At 52.4% G+C, this 18532-nt stretch overlaps 1 protein-coding gene across 1 annotated transcript in view; it reads right to left on the reverse strand.

Moving 5' to 3' along the window:
• The window catches only part of crlf1b (cytokine receptor-like factor 1b), a 40047-nt gene extending 22104 nt beyond the window's left edge, over positions 1-17943 (reverse strand). Inside the window, exons 1-2 of the mRNA XM_072482369.1 lie at positions 17473-17943; positions 829-1107 (exon numbers count right to left, since the gene is read on the reverse strand). Of these exons, the coding sequence (XP_072338470.1) occupies positions 829-1107; positions 17473-17536 (343 nt within the window). The 5' untranslated portion in view covers positions 17537-17943. The remainder of the gene's footprint in view (positions 1-828; positions 1108-17472) is intronic.
• Between the last annotated feature and the right edge of the window lie 589 nt (positions 17944-18532).

The following is an 18532-nucleotide window of genomic DNA, read 5'->3' on the forward strand; positions in this document are numbered from 1 at the left end:
AATTTCAGAGCTTTGGGCCCAGGTAACAGAAGGCCCAGCCGGCAATGGTGGAGCATTAAAATCGGGTCTGCGTAAGAGGCCAGAATTGGAGCAGTGCAGATTTCTCAGAGGGCTGTGGAGCTGGAGAAGGTTATCGGCATTGGAAGGGGGCGAGGCCATGGAGGGATTTGTAAACAAGGATGAGAATTTTAAAATTGAGCCGATGCCAGACTGAGGGCCAGTGTATGTCAGCAAGTCCAGGGTGATGGATAAACAGAACTTGGCGCTGGTTACGATGCAGGCAGCGAGGTTCCAGACGAGTTCAAGTTTCTGGAGGGTGGGGGCAGCACGGTGGCTAGCACAGCTGCTTCGCGGCGGCGAGGTCCCAGGTTCGATCCCAGCTCTGGGTCACTGTCCGTGTGGAGTTTGCACGTTCTCCCCGTGCTTGCAAGGGTTTCGCCCCCACAACCCAAAGACGTGCAGGGTAGGTGGATTGGCCACGCTAAATTGCCCCTTAATTGGGAAAAAAAGTTTATGGAGGGTGATAATGGGAAGTTGGACAGGAGAACATTCGAAATGTCAGGTCTAATAGTAACAAAGACATTAATGAGGCATTTCAGCAGCACATGAATGAGGCATGGTACAGGTAGGCAATGTTACAGAGGTGAAAAAATCTAAGTGCTGATTGAGGATGTGTGGTCAGACCTTCAGTTGATATACAAATAAGCAAGATCTCACATTTCCACACTCTTAAAAATAAATGTGAATGCATCTTCACGACACACTAGTGCAGTACAAAGTTTTCCGGTGGCAGTGGAGAACACTGCGAGAGTGGTGAGAGAAACTTACGGCCCACGTAGAGACACGACCCGGCGAGAATCCTGCCGTCCACTCGGTGACACACTAGATTGTCGCCAGATTGTTGCCGAGATCCATTCAGCCCATGCACCATCACCCTCAGTGCACTGCTGTTCACCAGCGTGTACAGCTCCGAGGAAAGCTTCTGGCCGTTCAGCGTCCAGTAGAGTTCATGGGAGTCCACATTCACCTCGGAGTTTATAATGCAGGTGGCGGTCAGCGATGACCCAATGGTCAGGATTGGATCCTGGGGCACAACCACAGCAAGCGCTATGAAGGAAGGGAACAGAAGGAACCGCTTAAATGGTTTATATCGTGGAAAAATCTGAACCTATCTCGCTCAGATTTCTTCCCTGGTAGTTGAGGTAATATTTCACAGTTATGTAGTAAAAACAATAATTGGCAGCTACTTTGTGCACAGCAAGATCCCACGAACAGCAATTGCCAAATCGTCAGTTTCTGTGATTTGACCCAGGGCACCAGAGAGAACTCCCTTGCTGTTTTATAAAGAGTGACCAGGGGATTCTTTCACCTGAGGAGGCAGACAGGATCTCAGTTTAAGTCTCATGTCAAAGGCAGCATTTCCAACAGAGCAGCACTCCCTCCGCCAGTGCAGCATTCCTTCAGATGGTACAGTACTCCCTCAAACAGTGCAGCACTCCTTCAGACAGTGCTGCATTGCTTCAGATGGTACAGTACTCCCTCAAACAGTGCAGCACTCCTTCAGACAGTACTGCATTCCTTCAGATGGTACAGCACTCCCTCAAACAGTGCAGCACTCCTTCAGACAGTGCGGCACTCCTTCATACAGTGCAGCATTCATCCAGACAGTCAGCACTCCTTCAGACAGTACAGCACTCCCTCAAACAGTGCAGCACTCCTTCAGACAGTCAGCACTCCTTCAGACAGTGCAGCACTCCCTCAGACAGTACAACACTCCCTCAGGCAGTGCAGTACTCCCTCAGACAGTGCAGCACTCCCTCAAACAGTGCAGTACTCCCTCAGACAGTGCAGCACTCATTCAGACAGTGCAGCACTCCCTCAGACAGTGCAGCACACTTCAGACAGTGCAGCACTCCCTCAAACAGTGCAGTACCCCCTCAGACAGCGCAGCACTCCTTCAGACAGTGCAGCACTCCCTCAAACAGTGCAGTACTCCCTCAGACAGTGCAGCATTCCTTCAGACAGTGCAGCATTCCTTCAGATGGTACAGCACTCCTTCAAACAGTGCAGCACTCCCTCAGACAGTACAATACTCCTTCAGACAGTGCAACACTACTCCAGACAGTACAGCACTCCCTCAGACAGTGCAACACTCCTTCAGACGGTGCAGCACTCCCTCAGACAGTACAATACTCCTTCAGACAGTGCAACACTACTTCAGACAGTGCCACACTCCTTCAGACAGTACAACACTCCCTCAGACAGTACAACACTCCCTCAGACAGTGCAACACTCCTTCAGACAGTCAGCACTCCTTCAGACGGAGCAGCACTCCTTCAGACAGTACAACACTCCTTCAGACAGTACAACACTCCTTCAGACAGTACAACACTCCCTCAGACAGTACAATACTCCTTCAGACAGTGCAACACCACTTCAGACAGTACAACACTACTTCAGACAGTACAACACTCCTTCAGACAGTACAACACTCCCTTAGACAGTACAACACTCCCTCAGACAGTACAACACTCCCTCAGACAGTGCAACACTCCTTCAGATGGTGCAGCACTCCCTCAGACAGTACAACACTCCCTCATACAGTGCCACACTCCCTCATACAGTGCAGCACTCCCTCAGACAGTGCAACACTCCTTCAGACAGTGCCACACTCCCTCGACAGTGCAACACTCCTTTAGACAGTACAGCACTCCCTCAGACAGTGCAACACTCCCTCAGACAGTGCAACACTCCCTCAGACAGTGCAACACTCCCTCAGACGGTGCAACACTCCCTCAGACAGTCAGCACTCCCTCAGACAGTGCAACACTCCTTCAGACAGTGCAGCACTCCTTCAGACAGTGCAGCACTCCCTCAGACAGTACAGCACTCCTTCAGACAGTGCAGCACTCCCACAGACAGTGCAACACTCCCTCAGACAGTGCAACACTCCCTCAGACAGTGCAACACTCCTTCAGACAGTGCAACACTCCTTCAGACAGTGCAACACTCCCTCAGACAGTACAGCACTCCTTCAGACAGTGCAGCACTCCTTCAGACAGTCAGCACTCCCTCAGACAGTGCAACACTCCTTCAGACAGTGCAGCACTCCTTCAGACAGTACAGCACTCCCTCAGACAGTGCAACACTCCCTCAGACAGTGCAGCACTCCCTCAGACAGTGCAGCACTCCTTCAGACAGTGCAGCACTCCCTCAGACAGTACAGCACTCCCTCAGACAGTGCAACACTCCTTCAGACAGTACAACACTCCCTCAGACAGTGCAACACTCCCTCAGACAGTGCAGCACTCCTTCAGACAGTACAGCACTCCCTCAGACAGTGCAACACTCCTTCAGACAGTACAACACTCCCTCAGACAGTACAGCACTCCCTCAGACAGTGCAACACTCCTTCAGACAGTCAGCACTCCCTCAGACAGTGCAACACTCCTTCAGACAGTGCAACACTCCCTCAGACAGTGCCACACTCCCTCAGACAGTCAACACTCCCTCAGACAGTACAACACTCCCTCAGACAGTACAGCACTCCCTCAGACAGTGCAACACTCCTTCAGACAGTCAGCACTCCCTCAGACAGTGCAACACTCCCTCAGAAAGTGCAGCACTCCTTCAGACAGTGCAACACTCCCTCAGACAGTGCAACACTCCCTCAGACAGTGCAACACTCCTTCAGACAGTGCAGCACTCCTTCAGACAGTGCAACACTCCTTCAGACAGTCAGCACTCCCTCAGACAGTGCAACACTCCCTCAGACAGTGCAGCACTCCTTCAGACAGAGCAACACTCCCTCAGACAGTGCAACACTCCCTCAGACAGTGCAACACTCCCTCAGACAGTGCAGCACTCCTTCAGACAGTGCAACACTCCCTCAGACAGTGCAACACTCCCTCAGACAGTGCAGCACTCCTTCAGACAGTGCAACACTCCTTCAGACAGTACAGCACTCCTTCAGACAGTACAGCACTCCTTCAGACAGTGCAGCACTCCTTCAGACAGACTCCTTCAGACAGTCAGCACTCCTTCAGACAGTCAGCACTCCTTCAGACAGTGCAACACTCCTTCAGACAGTCAGCACTCCTTCAGACAGTACAGCACTCCTTCAGATAGTGCAACACTCCTTCAGACAGTCAGCACTCCTTCAGACAGTGCAGCACTCCTTCAGACAGTGCAACACTCCTTCAGACAGTGCAACACTCCTTCAGACAGTACAGCACTCATTCAGACAGTACAACACTCCCTCAGACAGTGCAACACTCCTTCAGACAGTACAACACTCCCTCAGACAGTGCAACACTCCTTCAGACAGTCAGCACTCCTTCAGACAGTGCAACACTCCTTCAGACAGTACAGCACTCCTTCAGACAGTACAACACTCCTTCAGACAGTACAGCACTCCTTCAGACAGTACAACACTCCCTCAGACAGTGCAACACTCCTTCAGACAGTACAACACTCCCTCAGACAGTGCAACACTCCTTCAGACGGTGCAGCACTCCTTCAGACAGTGCAACACTCCTTCAGACAGTGCAACACTCCTTCAGACAGTACAACACTCCCTCAGACAGTGCAACACTCCTTCAGACAGTACAACACTCCCTCAGACAGTGCAACACTCCCTCAGACAGTGCAACACTCCTTCAGACAGTGCAACACTCCTTCAGACAGTACAACACTCCCTCAGACAGTGCAACACTCCTTCAGACAGTGCAACACTCCTTCAGACAGTGCAACACTCCTTCAGACAGTACAACACTCCCTCAGACAGTACAGCACTCCTTAAGACAGTACAGCACTCCTTCAGACAGTCAGCACTCCTTCAGACAGTGCAACACTCCTTCAGACAGTGCAACACTCCTTCAGACAGTACAGCACTCCTTCAGACAGTACAACACTCCTTCAGACAGTGCAGCACTCCCTCAGACAGTACAATACTCCTTCAGACAGTCAGCACTCCTTCAGACAGTACAGCACTCCTTCAGACAGTGCAACTCTCCTTCAGACAGTCAGCACTCCTTCAGACAGTGCAGCACTCCTTCAGACAGTCAGCACTCCCTCAGACAGTCAGCACTCCCTCAGACAGTGCAACACTCCCTCAGACAGTCAGCACTCCCTCAGACAGTGCAGCACTCCCTCAGACAGTGCAGCGCTCCTTCAGACAGTGCCACACTCCTTCAGACAGTGCAACACTCCTTCAGACAGTCAGCACTCCTTCAGACAGTGCCACACTCCCTCAGACAGTACAGCACTCCCTCAGACAGTGCCACACTCCTTCAGACAGTCAGCACTCCTTCAGACAGTGCAGCACTCCTTCAGACAGTGCAACACTCCTTCAGACAGTGCAGCACTCCTTCAGACAGTGCCACACTCCCTCAGACAGTGCAGCACTCCCTCAGACAGTGCAACACTCCTTCAGACAGTGCAGCACTCCCTCAGACAGTGCAGCACTCCCTCAGACAGTGCAGCACTCCTTCAGACGGTGCAGCACTCCTTCAGACGGTGCAGCACTCCCTCAGACAGTGCAACACTCCCTCAGACAGTGCAGCACTCCCTCAGACAGTGCAACACTCCCTCAGACAGTGCAACACTCCTTCAGACAGTGCAGCACTCCTTCAGACAGTGCCACACTCCCTCAGACAGTACAGCACTCCCTCAGACAGTGCAGCACTCCTTCAGACAGTGCAGCACTCCTTCAGACGGTGCAGCACTCCCTCCGACAGTGCAACACTCCCTCAGACAGTGCAACACTCCTTCAGACAGTGCAGCACTCCTTCAGACAGTGCCACACTCCCTCAGACAGTACAGCACTCCCTCAGACAGTGCAGCACTCCTTCAGACAGTGCAGCACTCCTTCAGACGGTGCAGCACTCCCTCAGACAGTGCAACACTCCCTCAGACAGTGCAACACTCCTTCAGACAGTGCAGCACTCCTTCAGACAGTGCCACACTCCCTCATACAGTGCAACACTCCCTCAGACAGTGCAACACTCCTTCAGACAGTGCAACACTCCCTCAGACAGTGCAACACTCCTTCAGACAGTGCAGCACTCCTTCAGACAGTGCAACACTCCTTCAGACAGTGCAACACTCCTTCAGACAGTGCAACACTCCCTCAGACAGTGCAACACTCCTTCAGACAGTGCAGCACTCCCTCAGACAGTGCAACACTCCTTCAGACAGTCAGCACTCCTTCAGACAGTCAGCACTCCTTCAGACAGTACAACACTCCTTCAGACAGTGCAACACTCCTTCAGACAGTGCAGCACTCCCTCAGACAGTGCAACACTCCTTCAGACAGTCAGCACTCCTTCAGACAGTCAGCACTCCTTCAGACAGTCAGCACTCCTTCAGACAGTACAACACTCCTTCAGACAGTCAGCACTCCCTCAGACAGTGCAACACTCCTTCAGACAGTACAGCACTCCCTCAGACAGTGCAGCACTCCCTCAGACAGTGCAACACTCCCTCAGACAGTGCAGCACTCCCTCAGACAGTGCAGCACTCCCTCAGACAGTGCAACACTCCCTCAGACAGTGCAGCACTCCCTCAGACAGTGCAACACTCCCTCAGACAGTGCCACACTCCCTCAGACAGTGCAACACTCCCTCAGACAGTGCCACACTCCCTCAGACAGTGCAACACTCCCTCAGACAGTGCAACACTCCCTCAGACAGTACAGCACTCCTTCAGACAGTCAGCACTCCCTCAGACAGTGCAACACTCCTTCAGACAGTACAGCACTCCCTCAGACAGTGCAGCACTCCCTCAGACAGTACAACACTCCTTCAGACAGTCAGCACTCCTTCAGACAGTACAACACTCCTTCAGACAGTGCAGCACTCCTTCAGACAGTGCAACGCTCCTTCAGACAGTACAACACTCCCTCAGACAGTGCAGCACTCCTCAGACGATTTCCACCATGGTTAAATAGTAGGTGTTTACATGAACACACACACCACACATGGGGCTGGATTCTTCGGTCACGGCCAGAGAATCCAAGTCTTCGGCCAAATCGGGGGCGCCAATGCTTTCGCGATGCACCGCCCCCTCCAAAGCCCTCCAGGACATTGCCTGAGGCCCGCCCCCCCGATGTTCCGCCCCTGACTGGCCAAGTTCCCGACGGCATCGGTCGTGTGTAGTCTCATCCCTCGGGAACTCGGAGTGGCAGCTCTGGACCTCAGTCCAGCTTGCCACTGTCGGGGGAGGGCCGATCCGTGGGCAGGGGGTGCATTAATCGGGGCTGGGGGCACTGTGGGACGGGGTGGCCCGGGCGCGCGCGAGTCGGCTGAAGGGGGGGGACTATTTTGCGGGTCGGGTCCGCGGGCTGCGTCTGCCATGAAGCTCGGAACGGCCGCTGTAGGCCGCCACCGTGCGCTTGCGCGGCCACGGACCTGCCGTTTCTCCGGGGTGTATCGGCAGCTGTAGCCGGGTGCTCTACGCCGGCCTCCTGCTAGCACCCAGCAAAGCAGCTAATCGGTGGCCGTTTTGCGCAGAGTGCTGCACTGTCTGAGGGAGTGCTGTACTGTCTGAGGGAGTGTTGCACTGTCTGAGGGAGTGTTGTACTGTCTGAGGGAGTGCTGACTGTCTGAAGGAGTGCTGACTGTCTGAGGGAGTGCTGCACTGTCTGAAGGAGTGCTGACTGTCTGAAGGAGTGTTGTACTGTCTGAGGGAGTGCTGCACTGTCTGAGGGAGTGCTGACTGTCTGAGGGAGTGCTGACCGTCTGAAGGAGTGTTGTACTGTCTGAGGGAGTGCTGACTGTCTGAGGGAGTGTTGTACTGTCTGAAGGAGTGTTGCACTGTCTGAAGGAGTGCTGACTGTCTGAAGGAGTGTTGTACTGTCTGAGGGAGTGCTGCACTGTCTGAGGGAGTGTTGTACTGTCTGAAGGAGTGCTGCACTGTCTGAAGGAGTGCTGCACTGTCTGAGGGAGTGTTGTACTGTCTGAAGGAGTGCTGACTGTCTGAGGGAGTGTTGTACTGTCTGAAGGAGTGCTGTACTGTCTGAGGGAGTGCCACACTCCCTAAGACAGTACAGCACTCCCTCAGACAGTGCAACACTCCTTCAGACAGTGCAGCACTCCCTCAGACAGTGCAGCACTCCTTCAGACAGTACAGCACTCCCTCAGACAGTGCAACACTCCTTCAGACAGTGCAGCACTCCCTCAGACAGTACAGCACTCCCTCAGACAGTACAACACTGCCTCAGACAGTGCAGCACTCCTTCAGACAGTGCAACACTCCTTCAGACAGTGCAGCACTCCTTCAGACAGTGCAACACTCCTTCAGACAGTCAGCACTCCTTCAGACAGTGCCACACTCCTTCAGACAGTCAGCACTCCTTCAGACAGTGCAACACTCCTTCAGACAGTCAGCACTCCTTCAGACAGTGCCACACTCCCTCAGACAGTACAGCACTCCCTCAGACAGTGCAACACTCCTTCAGACAGTGCAGCACTCCCTCAGACAGTGCAGCGCTCCTTCAGACAGTGCCACACTCCTTCAGACAGTGCAACACTCCTTCAGACAGTCAGCACTCCTTCAGACAGTGCCACACTCCCTCAGACAGTACAGCACTCCCTCAGACAGTGCCACACTCCTTCAGACAGTGCAACACTCCTTCAGACAGTCAGCACTCCTTCAGACAGTGCCACACTCCCTCAGACAGTACAGCACTCCCTCAGACAGTGCAACACTCCTTCAGACAGTACAACACTCCCTCAGACAGTGCAACACTCCTTCAGACGGTGCAGCACTCCCTCAGACAGTGCAACACTCCTTCAGACAGTGCAACACTCCTTCAGACAGTCAGCACTCCTTCAGACAGTGCAGCACTCCTTCAGACAGTGCCACACTCCCTGAGACAGTACAGCACTCCCTCAGACAGTGCAACACTCCTTCAGACAGTGCAGCACTCCCTCAGACAGTGCAGCACTCCCTCAGACAGTGCAGCACTCCTTCAGACAGTGCAGCACTCCTTCAGACGGTGCAGCACTCCCTCAGACAGTGCAACACTCCCTCAGACAGTGCAGCACTCCCTCAGACAGTGCAACACTCCCTCAGACAGTGCAACACTCCTTCAGACAGTGCAGCACTCCTTCAGGCAGTGCCACACTCCCTCAGACAGTACAGCACTCCCTCAGACAGTGCAGCACTCCTTCAGACAGTGCAGCACTCCTTCAGACGGTGCAGCACTCCCTCCGACAGTGCAACACTCCCTCAGACAGTGCAACACTCCTTCAGACAGTGCAGCACTCCTTCAGACAGTGCCACACTCCCTCAGACAGTACAGCACTCCCTCAGACAGTGCAGCACTCCTTCACACAGTGCAGCACTCCTTCAGACGGTGCAGCACTCCCTCAGACAGTGCAACACTCCCTCAGACAGTGCAACACTCCTTCAGACAGTGCAGCACTCCTTCAGACAGTGCCACACTCCCTCATACAGTGCAACACTCCCTCAGACAGTGCAACACTCCTTCAGACAGTGCAACACTCCCTCAGACAGTGCAACACTCCTTCAGACAGTGCAGCACTCCTTCAGACAGTGCAACACTCCTTCTGACAGTGCAACACTCCTTCAGACAGTGCAACACTCCCTCAGACAGTGCAACACTCCTTCAGACAGTGCAGCACTCCCTCAGACAGTGCAACACTCCTTCAGACAGTCAGCACTCCTTCAGACAGTCAGCACTCCTTCAGACAGTACAACACTCCTTCAGACAGTGCAACACTCCTTCAGACAGTGCAGCACTCCCTCAGACAGTGCAACACTCCTTCAGACAGTCAGCACTCCTTCAGACAGTCAGCACTCCTTCAGACAGTCAGCACTCCTTCAGACAGTACAACACTCCTTCAGACAGTCAGCACTCCCTCAGACAGTGCAACACTCCTTCAGACAGTACAGCACTCCCTCAGACAGTGCAGCACTCCCTCAGACAGTGCAACACTCCCTCAGACAGTGCAGCACTCCCTCAGACAGTGCAACACTCCCTCAGACAGTGCAACACTCCCTCAGACAGTGCAGCACTCCCTCAGACAGTGCAACACTCCCTCAGACAGTGCCACACTCCCTCAGACAGTGCAACACTCCCTCAGACAGTGCCACACTCCCTCAGACAGTGCAACACTCCCTCAGACAGTGCAACACTCCCTCAGACAGTACAGCACTCCTTCAGACAGTCAGCACTCCCTCAGACAGTGCAACACTCCTTCAGACAGTACAGCACTCCCTCAGACAGTGCAGCACTCCCTCAGACAGTGCAACACTCCCTCAGACAGTACAGCACTCCTTCAGACAGTCAGCACTCCCTCAGACAGTGCAACACTCCTTCAGACAGTACAGCACTCCCTCAGACAGTGCAGCACTCCCTCAGACAGTACAACACTCCTTCAGACAGTCAGCACTCCTTCAGACAGTACAACACGCCCTCAGACAGTACAACACTCCCTCAGACAGTGCAACACTCCTTCAGACAGTCAGCACTCCTTCAGACAGTCAGCACTCCTTCAGACAGTACAACACTCCCTCAGACAGTACAACACTCCCTCAGACAGTGCAACACTCCTTCAGACAGTCAGCACTCCTTCAGACAGTACAACACTCCCTCAGACAGTGCAGCACTCCTCAGACGATTTCCACCATGGTTAAATAGTAGGTGTTTACATGAACACACACACCACACATGGGGCTGGATTCTTCGGTCACGGCCAGAGAATCCAAGTCTTCGGCCAAATCGGGGGCGCCAATGCTTTCGCGATGCACCGCCCCCTCCAAAGCCCTCCAGGACATTGCCTGAGGCCCGCCCCCCCGATGTTCCGCCCCTGACTGGCCAAGTTCCCGACGGCATCGGTCGCGTGTAGTCTCATCCCTCGGGAACTCGGAGTGGCAGCTCCGGACCTCAGTCCAGCATGCCACTGTCGGGGGAGGGCCGATCCGTGGGCAGGGGGTGCATTAATCGGGGCTGGGGGCACTGTGGGACGGGGTGGCCCGGGCGCGCGCGAGTTGGCTGAAGGGGGGGGACTATTTTGCGGGTCGGGTCCGTGGGCTGCGTCTGCCATGAAGCTCGGAACGGCCGCTGTAGGCCGCCACCGTGCGCTTGCGCGGCCACGGACCTGCCGTTTCTCCGGGGTGTATCGGCAGCTGTAGCCGGGTGCTCTACGCCGGCCTCCTGCTAGCCCCCAGCAAAGCAGCTAATCGGTGGCCGTTTTGCGCAGAGTGCTGCACTGTCTGAGGGAGTGCTGTACTGTCTGAGGGAGTGTTGCACTGTCTGAGGGAGTGTTGTACTGTCTGAGGGAGTGCTGACTGTCTGAAGGAGTGCTGACTGTCTGAGGGAGTGCTGCACTGTCTGAAGGAGTGCTGACTGTCTGAAGGAGTGTTGTACTGTCTGAGGGAGTGCTGCACTGTCTGAGGGAGTGCTGACTGTCTGAGGGAGTGCTGACCGTCTGAAGGAGTGTTGTACTGTCTGAGGGAGTGCTGACTGTCTGAGGGAGTGTTGCACTGTCTGAAGGAGTGCTGACTGTCTGAAGGAGTGTTGTACTGTCTGAGGGAGTGTTGTACTGTCTGAGGGAGTGTTGTACTGTCTGAAGGAGTGTTGCACTGTCTGAAGGAGTGTTGCACTGTCTGAAGGAGTGTTGTACTGTCTGAAGGAGTGCTGCACTGTCTGAGGGAGTGTTGTACTGTCTGAAGGAGTGCTGCACTGTCTGAAGGAGTGCTGACTGTCTGAAGGAGTGTTGTACTGTCTGAAGGAGTGTTGTACTGTCTGAAGGAGTGTTGCACTGTCTGAAGGAGTGCTGCACTGTCTGAAGGAGTGCTGCACCGTCTGAAGGAGTGTTGTACTGTCTGAAGGAGTGTTGCACTGTCTGAAGGAGTGCTGCACTGTCTGAGGGAGTGCTGACTGTCTGAGGGAGTGCTGCACTGTCTGAAGGAGTGCTGACTGTCTGAGGGAGTGCTGACTGTCTGAGGGAGTGTTGTACTGTCTGAAGGAGTGCTGCACTGTCTGAGGGAGTGTTGTACTGTCTGAGGGAGTGCTGTACTGTCTGAAGGAGTGCTGACTGTCTGAGGAAGTGTTGTACTGTCTGAAGGAGTGCTGCACTGTCTGAGGGAGTGTTGTACTGTCTGAAGGAGTGCTGACTGTCTGAGGGAGTGTTGTACTGTCTGAAGGAGTGCTGTACTGTCTGAGGGAGTGCTGCACTGTCTGAGGGAGTGTTGTACTGTCTGAAGGAGTGCTGCACTGTCTGAGGGAGTGCTGTACTGTCTGAAGGAGTGCTGACTGTCTGAGGGAGTGTTGTACTGTCTGAAGGAGTGTTGCACTGTCTGAAGGAGTGCTGACTGTCTGAAGGAGTGCTGCACTGTCTGAAGGAGTGCTGACTGTCTGAGGGAGTGTTGTACTGTCTGAAGGAGTGCTGCACTGTCTGAGGGAGTGTTGTACTGTCTGAAGGAGTGCTGACTGTCTGAGGGAGTGTTGTACTGTCTGAAGGAGTGCTGTACTGTCTGAGGGAGTGTTGTACTGTCTGAAGGAGTGCTGACTGTCTGAAGGAGTGCTGTACTGTCTGAAGGAGTGTTGCACTGTCTGAGGGAGTGCTGTACTGTCTGAAGGAGTGTTGCACTGTCTGAGGGAGTGCTGTACTGTCTGAAGGAGTGTTGCATTGTCTGAGGGAGTGCTGTACTGTCTGAAGGAGTGTTGCACTGTCTGAGGGAGTGTTGCACTGTCTGAAGGAGTGTTGCACTGTCGAGGGAGTGTGGCACTGTCTGAAGGAGTGTTGCACTGTCTGAAGGAGTGTTGCACTGTCGAGGGAGTGTGGCACTGTCTGAAGGAGTGTTGCACTGTCTGAGGGAGTGTTGTACTGTCTGAAGGAGTGCTGTACTGTCTGAAGGAGTGTTGCACTGTCGAGGGAGTGTGGCACTGTCTGAAGGAGTGTTGCACTGTCTGAGGGAGTGCTGTACTGTCTGAAGGAGTGTTGCACTGTCTGAGGGAGTGCTGTACTGTCTGAGGGAGTGCTGACTGTCTGAGGGAGTGTTGTACTGTCTGAAGGAGTGCTGTACTGTCTGAAGGAGTGTTGCACTGTCGAGGGAGTGTGGCACTGTCTGAAGGAGTGTTGCACTGTCTGAGGGAGTGCTGTACTGTCTGAAGGAGTGTTGCACTGTCTGAGGGAGTGCTGTACTGTCTGAGGGAGTGCTGTACTGTCTGAGGGAGTGCTGTACTGTCTGAGGGAGTGTTGACTGTCTGAGGGAGTGTTGTACTGTCTGAAGGAATGTTGCACTGTCTGAAGGAGTGTTGCACTGTCGAGGGAGTGTGGCACTGTCTGAAGGAGTGTTGCACTGTCTGAAGGAGTGTTGCACTGTCGAGGGAGTGTGGCACTGTCTGAAGGAGTGTTGCACTGTCTGAGGGAGTGTTGTACTGTCTGAAGGAGTGCTGTACTGTCTGAAGGAGTGTTGCACTGTCTGGGGGAGTGCTGTACTGTCTGAGGGAGTGCTGACTGTCTGAGGGAGTGTTGTACTGTCTGAAGGAGTGCTGTACTGTCTGAAGGAGTGTTGCACTGTCGAGGGAGTGTGGCACTGTCTGAAGGAGTGTTGCACTGTCTGAGGGAGTGCTGTACTGTCTGAAGGAGTGTTGCACTGTCTGAGGGAGTGCTGTACTGTCTGAGGGAGTGCTGTACTGTCTGAGGGAGTGCTGACTGTCTGAAGGTGTGTTGCACTGTCTGAGGGAGTGCTGCACTGTATGAGGGAGTGTTGCACTGTCTGAGGGAGTGCTGCACTGTATGAGGGAGTGTGGCACTGTCTGAGGGAGTGCTGTACCGTCTGAAGGAGTGTTGCACTGTCTGAGGGAGTGTTGGAAATAGCCTTATTCTGCTACACGTCACTGAACTTGACCAAATATTGTTGATCCATCACCCCTGTGCTCGCTGAGCTACCTCGGTTTGCAGTCCTAAAACGCCGTTCCTCACGCTTGTTTTCAAAGCCCTCCACAGCCTCTCCCCTCACGACCTCCTCATCTTCCAAAGCTCCACAGCCTTCTGGTTTCTCCATCACACTTCTCCAATCCTGACCTCTTGCGCACCGCCCCCCCCCCCCCCCCCCCCCCACCCACCACCACCACCCCCCCCCCTCGGATTCCCATCGCTCCGCCACCGGTGGCTGTGCCTTCAGCTACCCGAGCCCTGAGCTCTGGACTCACCCCTTAAACCTCTCCGCCTCTTTACTTCTCTCTCCTCTTTTAAATGTTCCTTAAAATGTTTTTCTTTGATAGCGTTTTTGACCAATTGCCTTTTGTGCAGCCCGGTGTCAAATATTCCTTGAGAAGACTCCCATGAAGCACCCTGGGAGGTTTGACAATGTTAAAGGTGCTATATAAGGACAAGTTCCTGTTGTTGTTCTGTCCATTCACACACACGATTTTCTATTCTGATATTATTACCAGTTATGGCTTCTTTGCAACTCTTCCTGTCTGAAAAGAATGAAAGGCACAGACTGGGAATGGAGCCTGAATTCTCATTGCCCAGCAAACTCAAGGTTGAGATCAGTAACAGAATGAGATAGTTCCTTTGGGGTTAAAAACAGACTGTGTTTCAGCGAGTAGACTTGCAGTCTGGTGTTAGATCAGAGGCTAAATTCAACTCCGCTACCCAACGTAGTGTTTCGGGAGTAGATCTGGGTGATGCAGTGGGAACAGGGTTTAAATCCCGCCCAACCCTTATTTTAAATAAATTTATTGAGTACCCGATTATTTTTTTTCCAATTAAGGGGCAATTTAGTGTGGCCAATCCACCTACCCTGCACATCTTTAGGCTGTCGGGGTGAGACCCACGCAAACATAGGGAGCATGTGCAGACTCCACAGGGACAGTGTCCCAGAGCCGGGATCGAACCTGGGACCTCAGCGCCGTGAGGCAGCTGAGTTAACCACTGCACCACCATGCCGTCCCAGATCCTGCCCAACCCGACAGCGTAAACTGCTGGTGTCATTTGGCTGTGAGTCCTATTAACAAAAAGTGATAGCGTTTTCCCACATTGGGAAAGTGACCACAATTGAAAAGTACTTCATTGGTCAGGGAGTGCATTGATATGTCCTGCCTGGGGTCGCAAAAAGTGGTTAAATGACATTTTGGGGGAGCTGTGAACCTGTCCTGGTCTCCAGAAACATGAAAAGGATAGAGAGGCACTGGAGAAAGATTGACTAGATCGATACCAGAGCTGAGAAGTCTTAACTGTCAAGAAAGATTGAACAGAGGGCTTGAGGGTCTTTGCTTTACAAAAGAGAACACTCAGGGTGGTCTGTCATACGTCTTTAAGACCATGAAGAGGTTTATAGCAGTGGAGATTATGTTTCCACTGTGGAGAAGATCGGGACGAATTGGGTCATCAATATTTTTTTTTTGAAATTTAGAGTACCCAATTCATTTTTTCCAATTAAGGGGCAATTTAGCGTGGTCAATTGACCTACTCTGCACACCTTTGGGTTGTGGGGGTGAGACCCACGCAGACACGGGGAGAATGTGCAAACTCCACACGGACAGTGACCCAGAGCGAACCTGGGACCTTGGCGCTGTGAGGCAGCAGTGCTAACCATTGTGCCACCGTGCTACCCATTGGGTCATCAATATAAGATAATCACTATTAAATTCAATCAGGAATTCAGGGGAAACTGCAATTACCCAGTGAGTGGTGGGAATGTGGAACATGTTACCATCGGAAGTTGGTCCATTGAATCCCTACAGTGCAGAAAGAGGCCATTCGGCCCATCGAGTCTCTGAACGAGCACCCTACCCAGGCCCACTCCCCTGCCCTATCCCCGTAACCCAACCTAACCTGCACCTCTTTGGACACTAAGGGGCAATTTTAGCACGGCCAATTGTGCCGAGGGAGGAAACTGGAGCACCCAGAGGAAACCCACGCAGACAAGGGGAGAATGTGCAAACTCCACACAGGCAATTACTCAAGGCCGGAATTGGACCCAGGTCCCTGGGTGGATGAGGCGGCCGTGCTAACCACTGTGCCACCAGTGTATAAATTCAGTGAAAGGGAAGCTATAGATAACACATGGGGGAAGAAACAAAAGACAATGCTGTTAGTGTGAGATAAGGCCTGATGGAAGGCGGCTTGTGTGGAACACAAGCTCCGGCATAAACTGGTTGGGCCAAATACTGGGTGAATATTTCAAAACTGTTGTGTCAGATGTTCCGACAACCAAGAGGCCTCTGATGAGCAGGGGGTGGCTGCGATGAGACACTTACAGGGTGAAGGTTACCTGCGTTATATACTCTCATCCCAGGGAGCTGCTGGCAATCAGAGCCAAGGTACATAAGTGGACAACGTAGGGGAAACCTGACTCTGTATCAAACCTGTGTTGCAATTGATTGGAAGTACTTGCAAATTGCTCCCAAAGCTGAACCCTCCCTCTCACACCAATTGCTAACGAACGGATGCCTTGATTCCAAGGATTCATCGCAGTCGGCATTCACCAGCCTCCAGCACACATTCCGCGCCATGTAATGGCAGGTCGGCACTGATCTCCCACTCATCTCTGAAGAGAGAATCATTCAACACCGGCAGCAGCCCTCAAGTCCTGTCACCAACTTCTGTCCAAGGAAGGGGTGTGCCGGGCCCCAGGGCTCCGACTAAATCCTCCTTTTATTACACTCCCTTTTTAACTTTCGGTTCTTTTGGAGGGTTGTCCATTTTATTTCTTGATCAACCACATTCTGTCCCTTTATTTTCTGTCTCAGATTTATGCATTCCCCACTCTATCCCTTTGTTCTTTTCTCTCTCTCTCTCGTCCTTTTTCTTCTCTTCGTCTCAACCATTAATCACACAAAGAGAAAGAAATACATTTATGGTCTGACATTACAAGTATTTTAAGATCCTCTGAACCCCACGTTGGTCAAGAGATGCTGACTGAAGGATGTTAGAAGGTGCAAATGAACGGGATTGCAATGATTTGAAGCTTTTTTTTATTTCAAAAAAATAAATTTAGAGTACCCAATTCATTTTTTCCAATTAAGGGGTAATTTCGCGTGGTCAGACCACCTACCCTGCACATCTTTGGGTTGTGGGGACGAAACCCACGCAAACACGTGGAGAATATGCAAACTGCACACAGACAGTGACCCAGAGCCGGGATCGAACCTGGGACCTTGGTGCCACGAGGCAGCAGTGCTAACCATTGCGCCACCGTGCTGCCCTCAATGAGTTGTAACTTAAGTCATGACTGAATTCAAGAAATTAGTTCAGAGCAAGACAAAAAAACATTTAAGGTACAGTATGGTTCACACTGCCCCTCTGGATTCAGCAGGCAACACCTAACAGTTTGCACTGGCTCCCCTGGATCCAGAGCCGTCCAGTGTTCCACATCTCACAAGATTAACACTGTAACCTCTGGATCCAGTGCAGCCAGAGTTGAACATCTTACCTTCATGTCAATCAAAGTGCCATTTTCTCAACTGGTATTCAAAATGATACTTACGTGCCGAGCACAAAATCAGCTTCATCAGACAGAACGAAAGAAGGAAAAGAAGGGAAGACATCATACTTCCACTGCTGGTCAATTCAAAATTAATAACTTGTCTGTAGGGTGGGAAACGTCTGTCAGATAAATGTTTCAAAAACAGACGCGTGTGTTCTCCCACTAACGCGTGTTGGACTGGGTGCTTCTGCTGCAGAATGTTCACAGTCCCGGTTCCGTCTGCAAAGAAGTTCCTCTGTCTTCTACCTTACACACCGCAATTTGACAAGTTGATCCATGCCCCACCCTACAACCCCCACCAGTCCATCAGTGTTCACTTTTGTGAAAAAGCTCACTCGTTCTCTGCACAATTCCGCCTCTTGTGTTAGACTGAATAATCCTTCCTGTAATTAGCCTGGGTGCCTGCGATTCCAGTCAGCCGACGAGATTGTTCAAGCCGATCCCTCGGCGAGTGTCAATGACTGAGCAGTGACTCACTCTGTATATTGGTGAATGGTTCAGGGAAGTCTTAATGGGACGGTAAACAGCAACAAGCTTCCCGTAATCACACTTCCAATATCATTCAACACGGACAGCACAAACTCAACAGCTACAAACTTCTCTGATATACTCCTCTCTGCTTCACTCTGATATATCCCATAACCCTCACTGTAACATTCAGATATACCCCACACCCCTCACTGAAACACTCTGATATACCCCACACCCCTCACTGAAACACTCTGATATACCCCACACCCCTCACTGTAACATTCAGATATACCCCACACCCCTCACTGAAACACTCTGATATACCCCACACCCCTCACTGAAACACTCTGATATACCCCACACCCCTCACTGAAACACTGATATACCCCACACCCCTCACTGAAACACTCTGACATACCCCACACCACTCACTGAAACACTGATATACCCCACACCCCTCACTGTAACACCCTGAGGTACCCCACACCCTTCACTGTAACACTCTGATATACCCCACACCCTCACTGTAACACTCTGATATACCCCACACCCCTCACTGAAACACTCTGATATACCCCACACCCCTCAC

This window comes from Scyliorhinus torazame, chromosome 18 (genome assembly GCF_047496885.1).
Source record: "Scyliorhinus torazame isolate Kashiwa2021f chromosome 18, sScyTor2.1, whole genome shotgun sequence".
NCBI classification, from domain to species: Eukaryota; Metazoa; Chordata; class Chondrichthyes; order Carcharhiniformes; family Scyliorhinidae; genus Scyliorhinus; species Scyliorhinus torazame.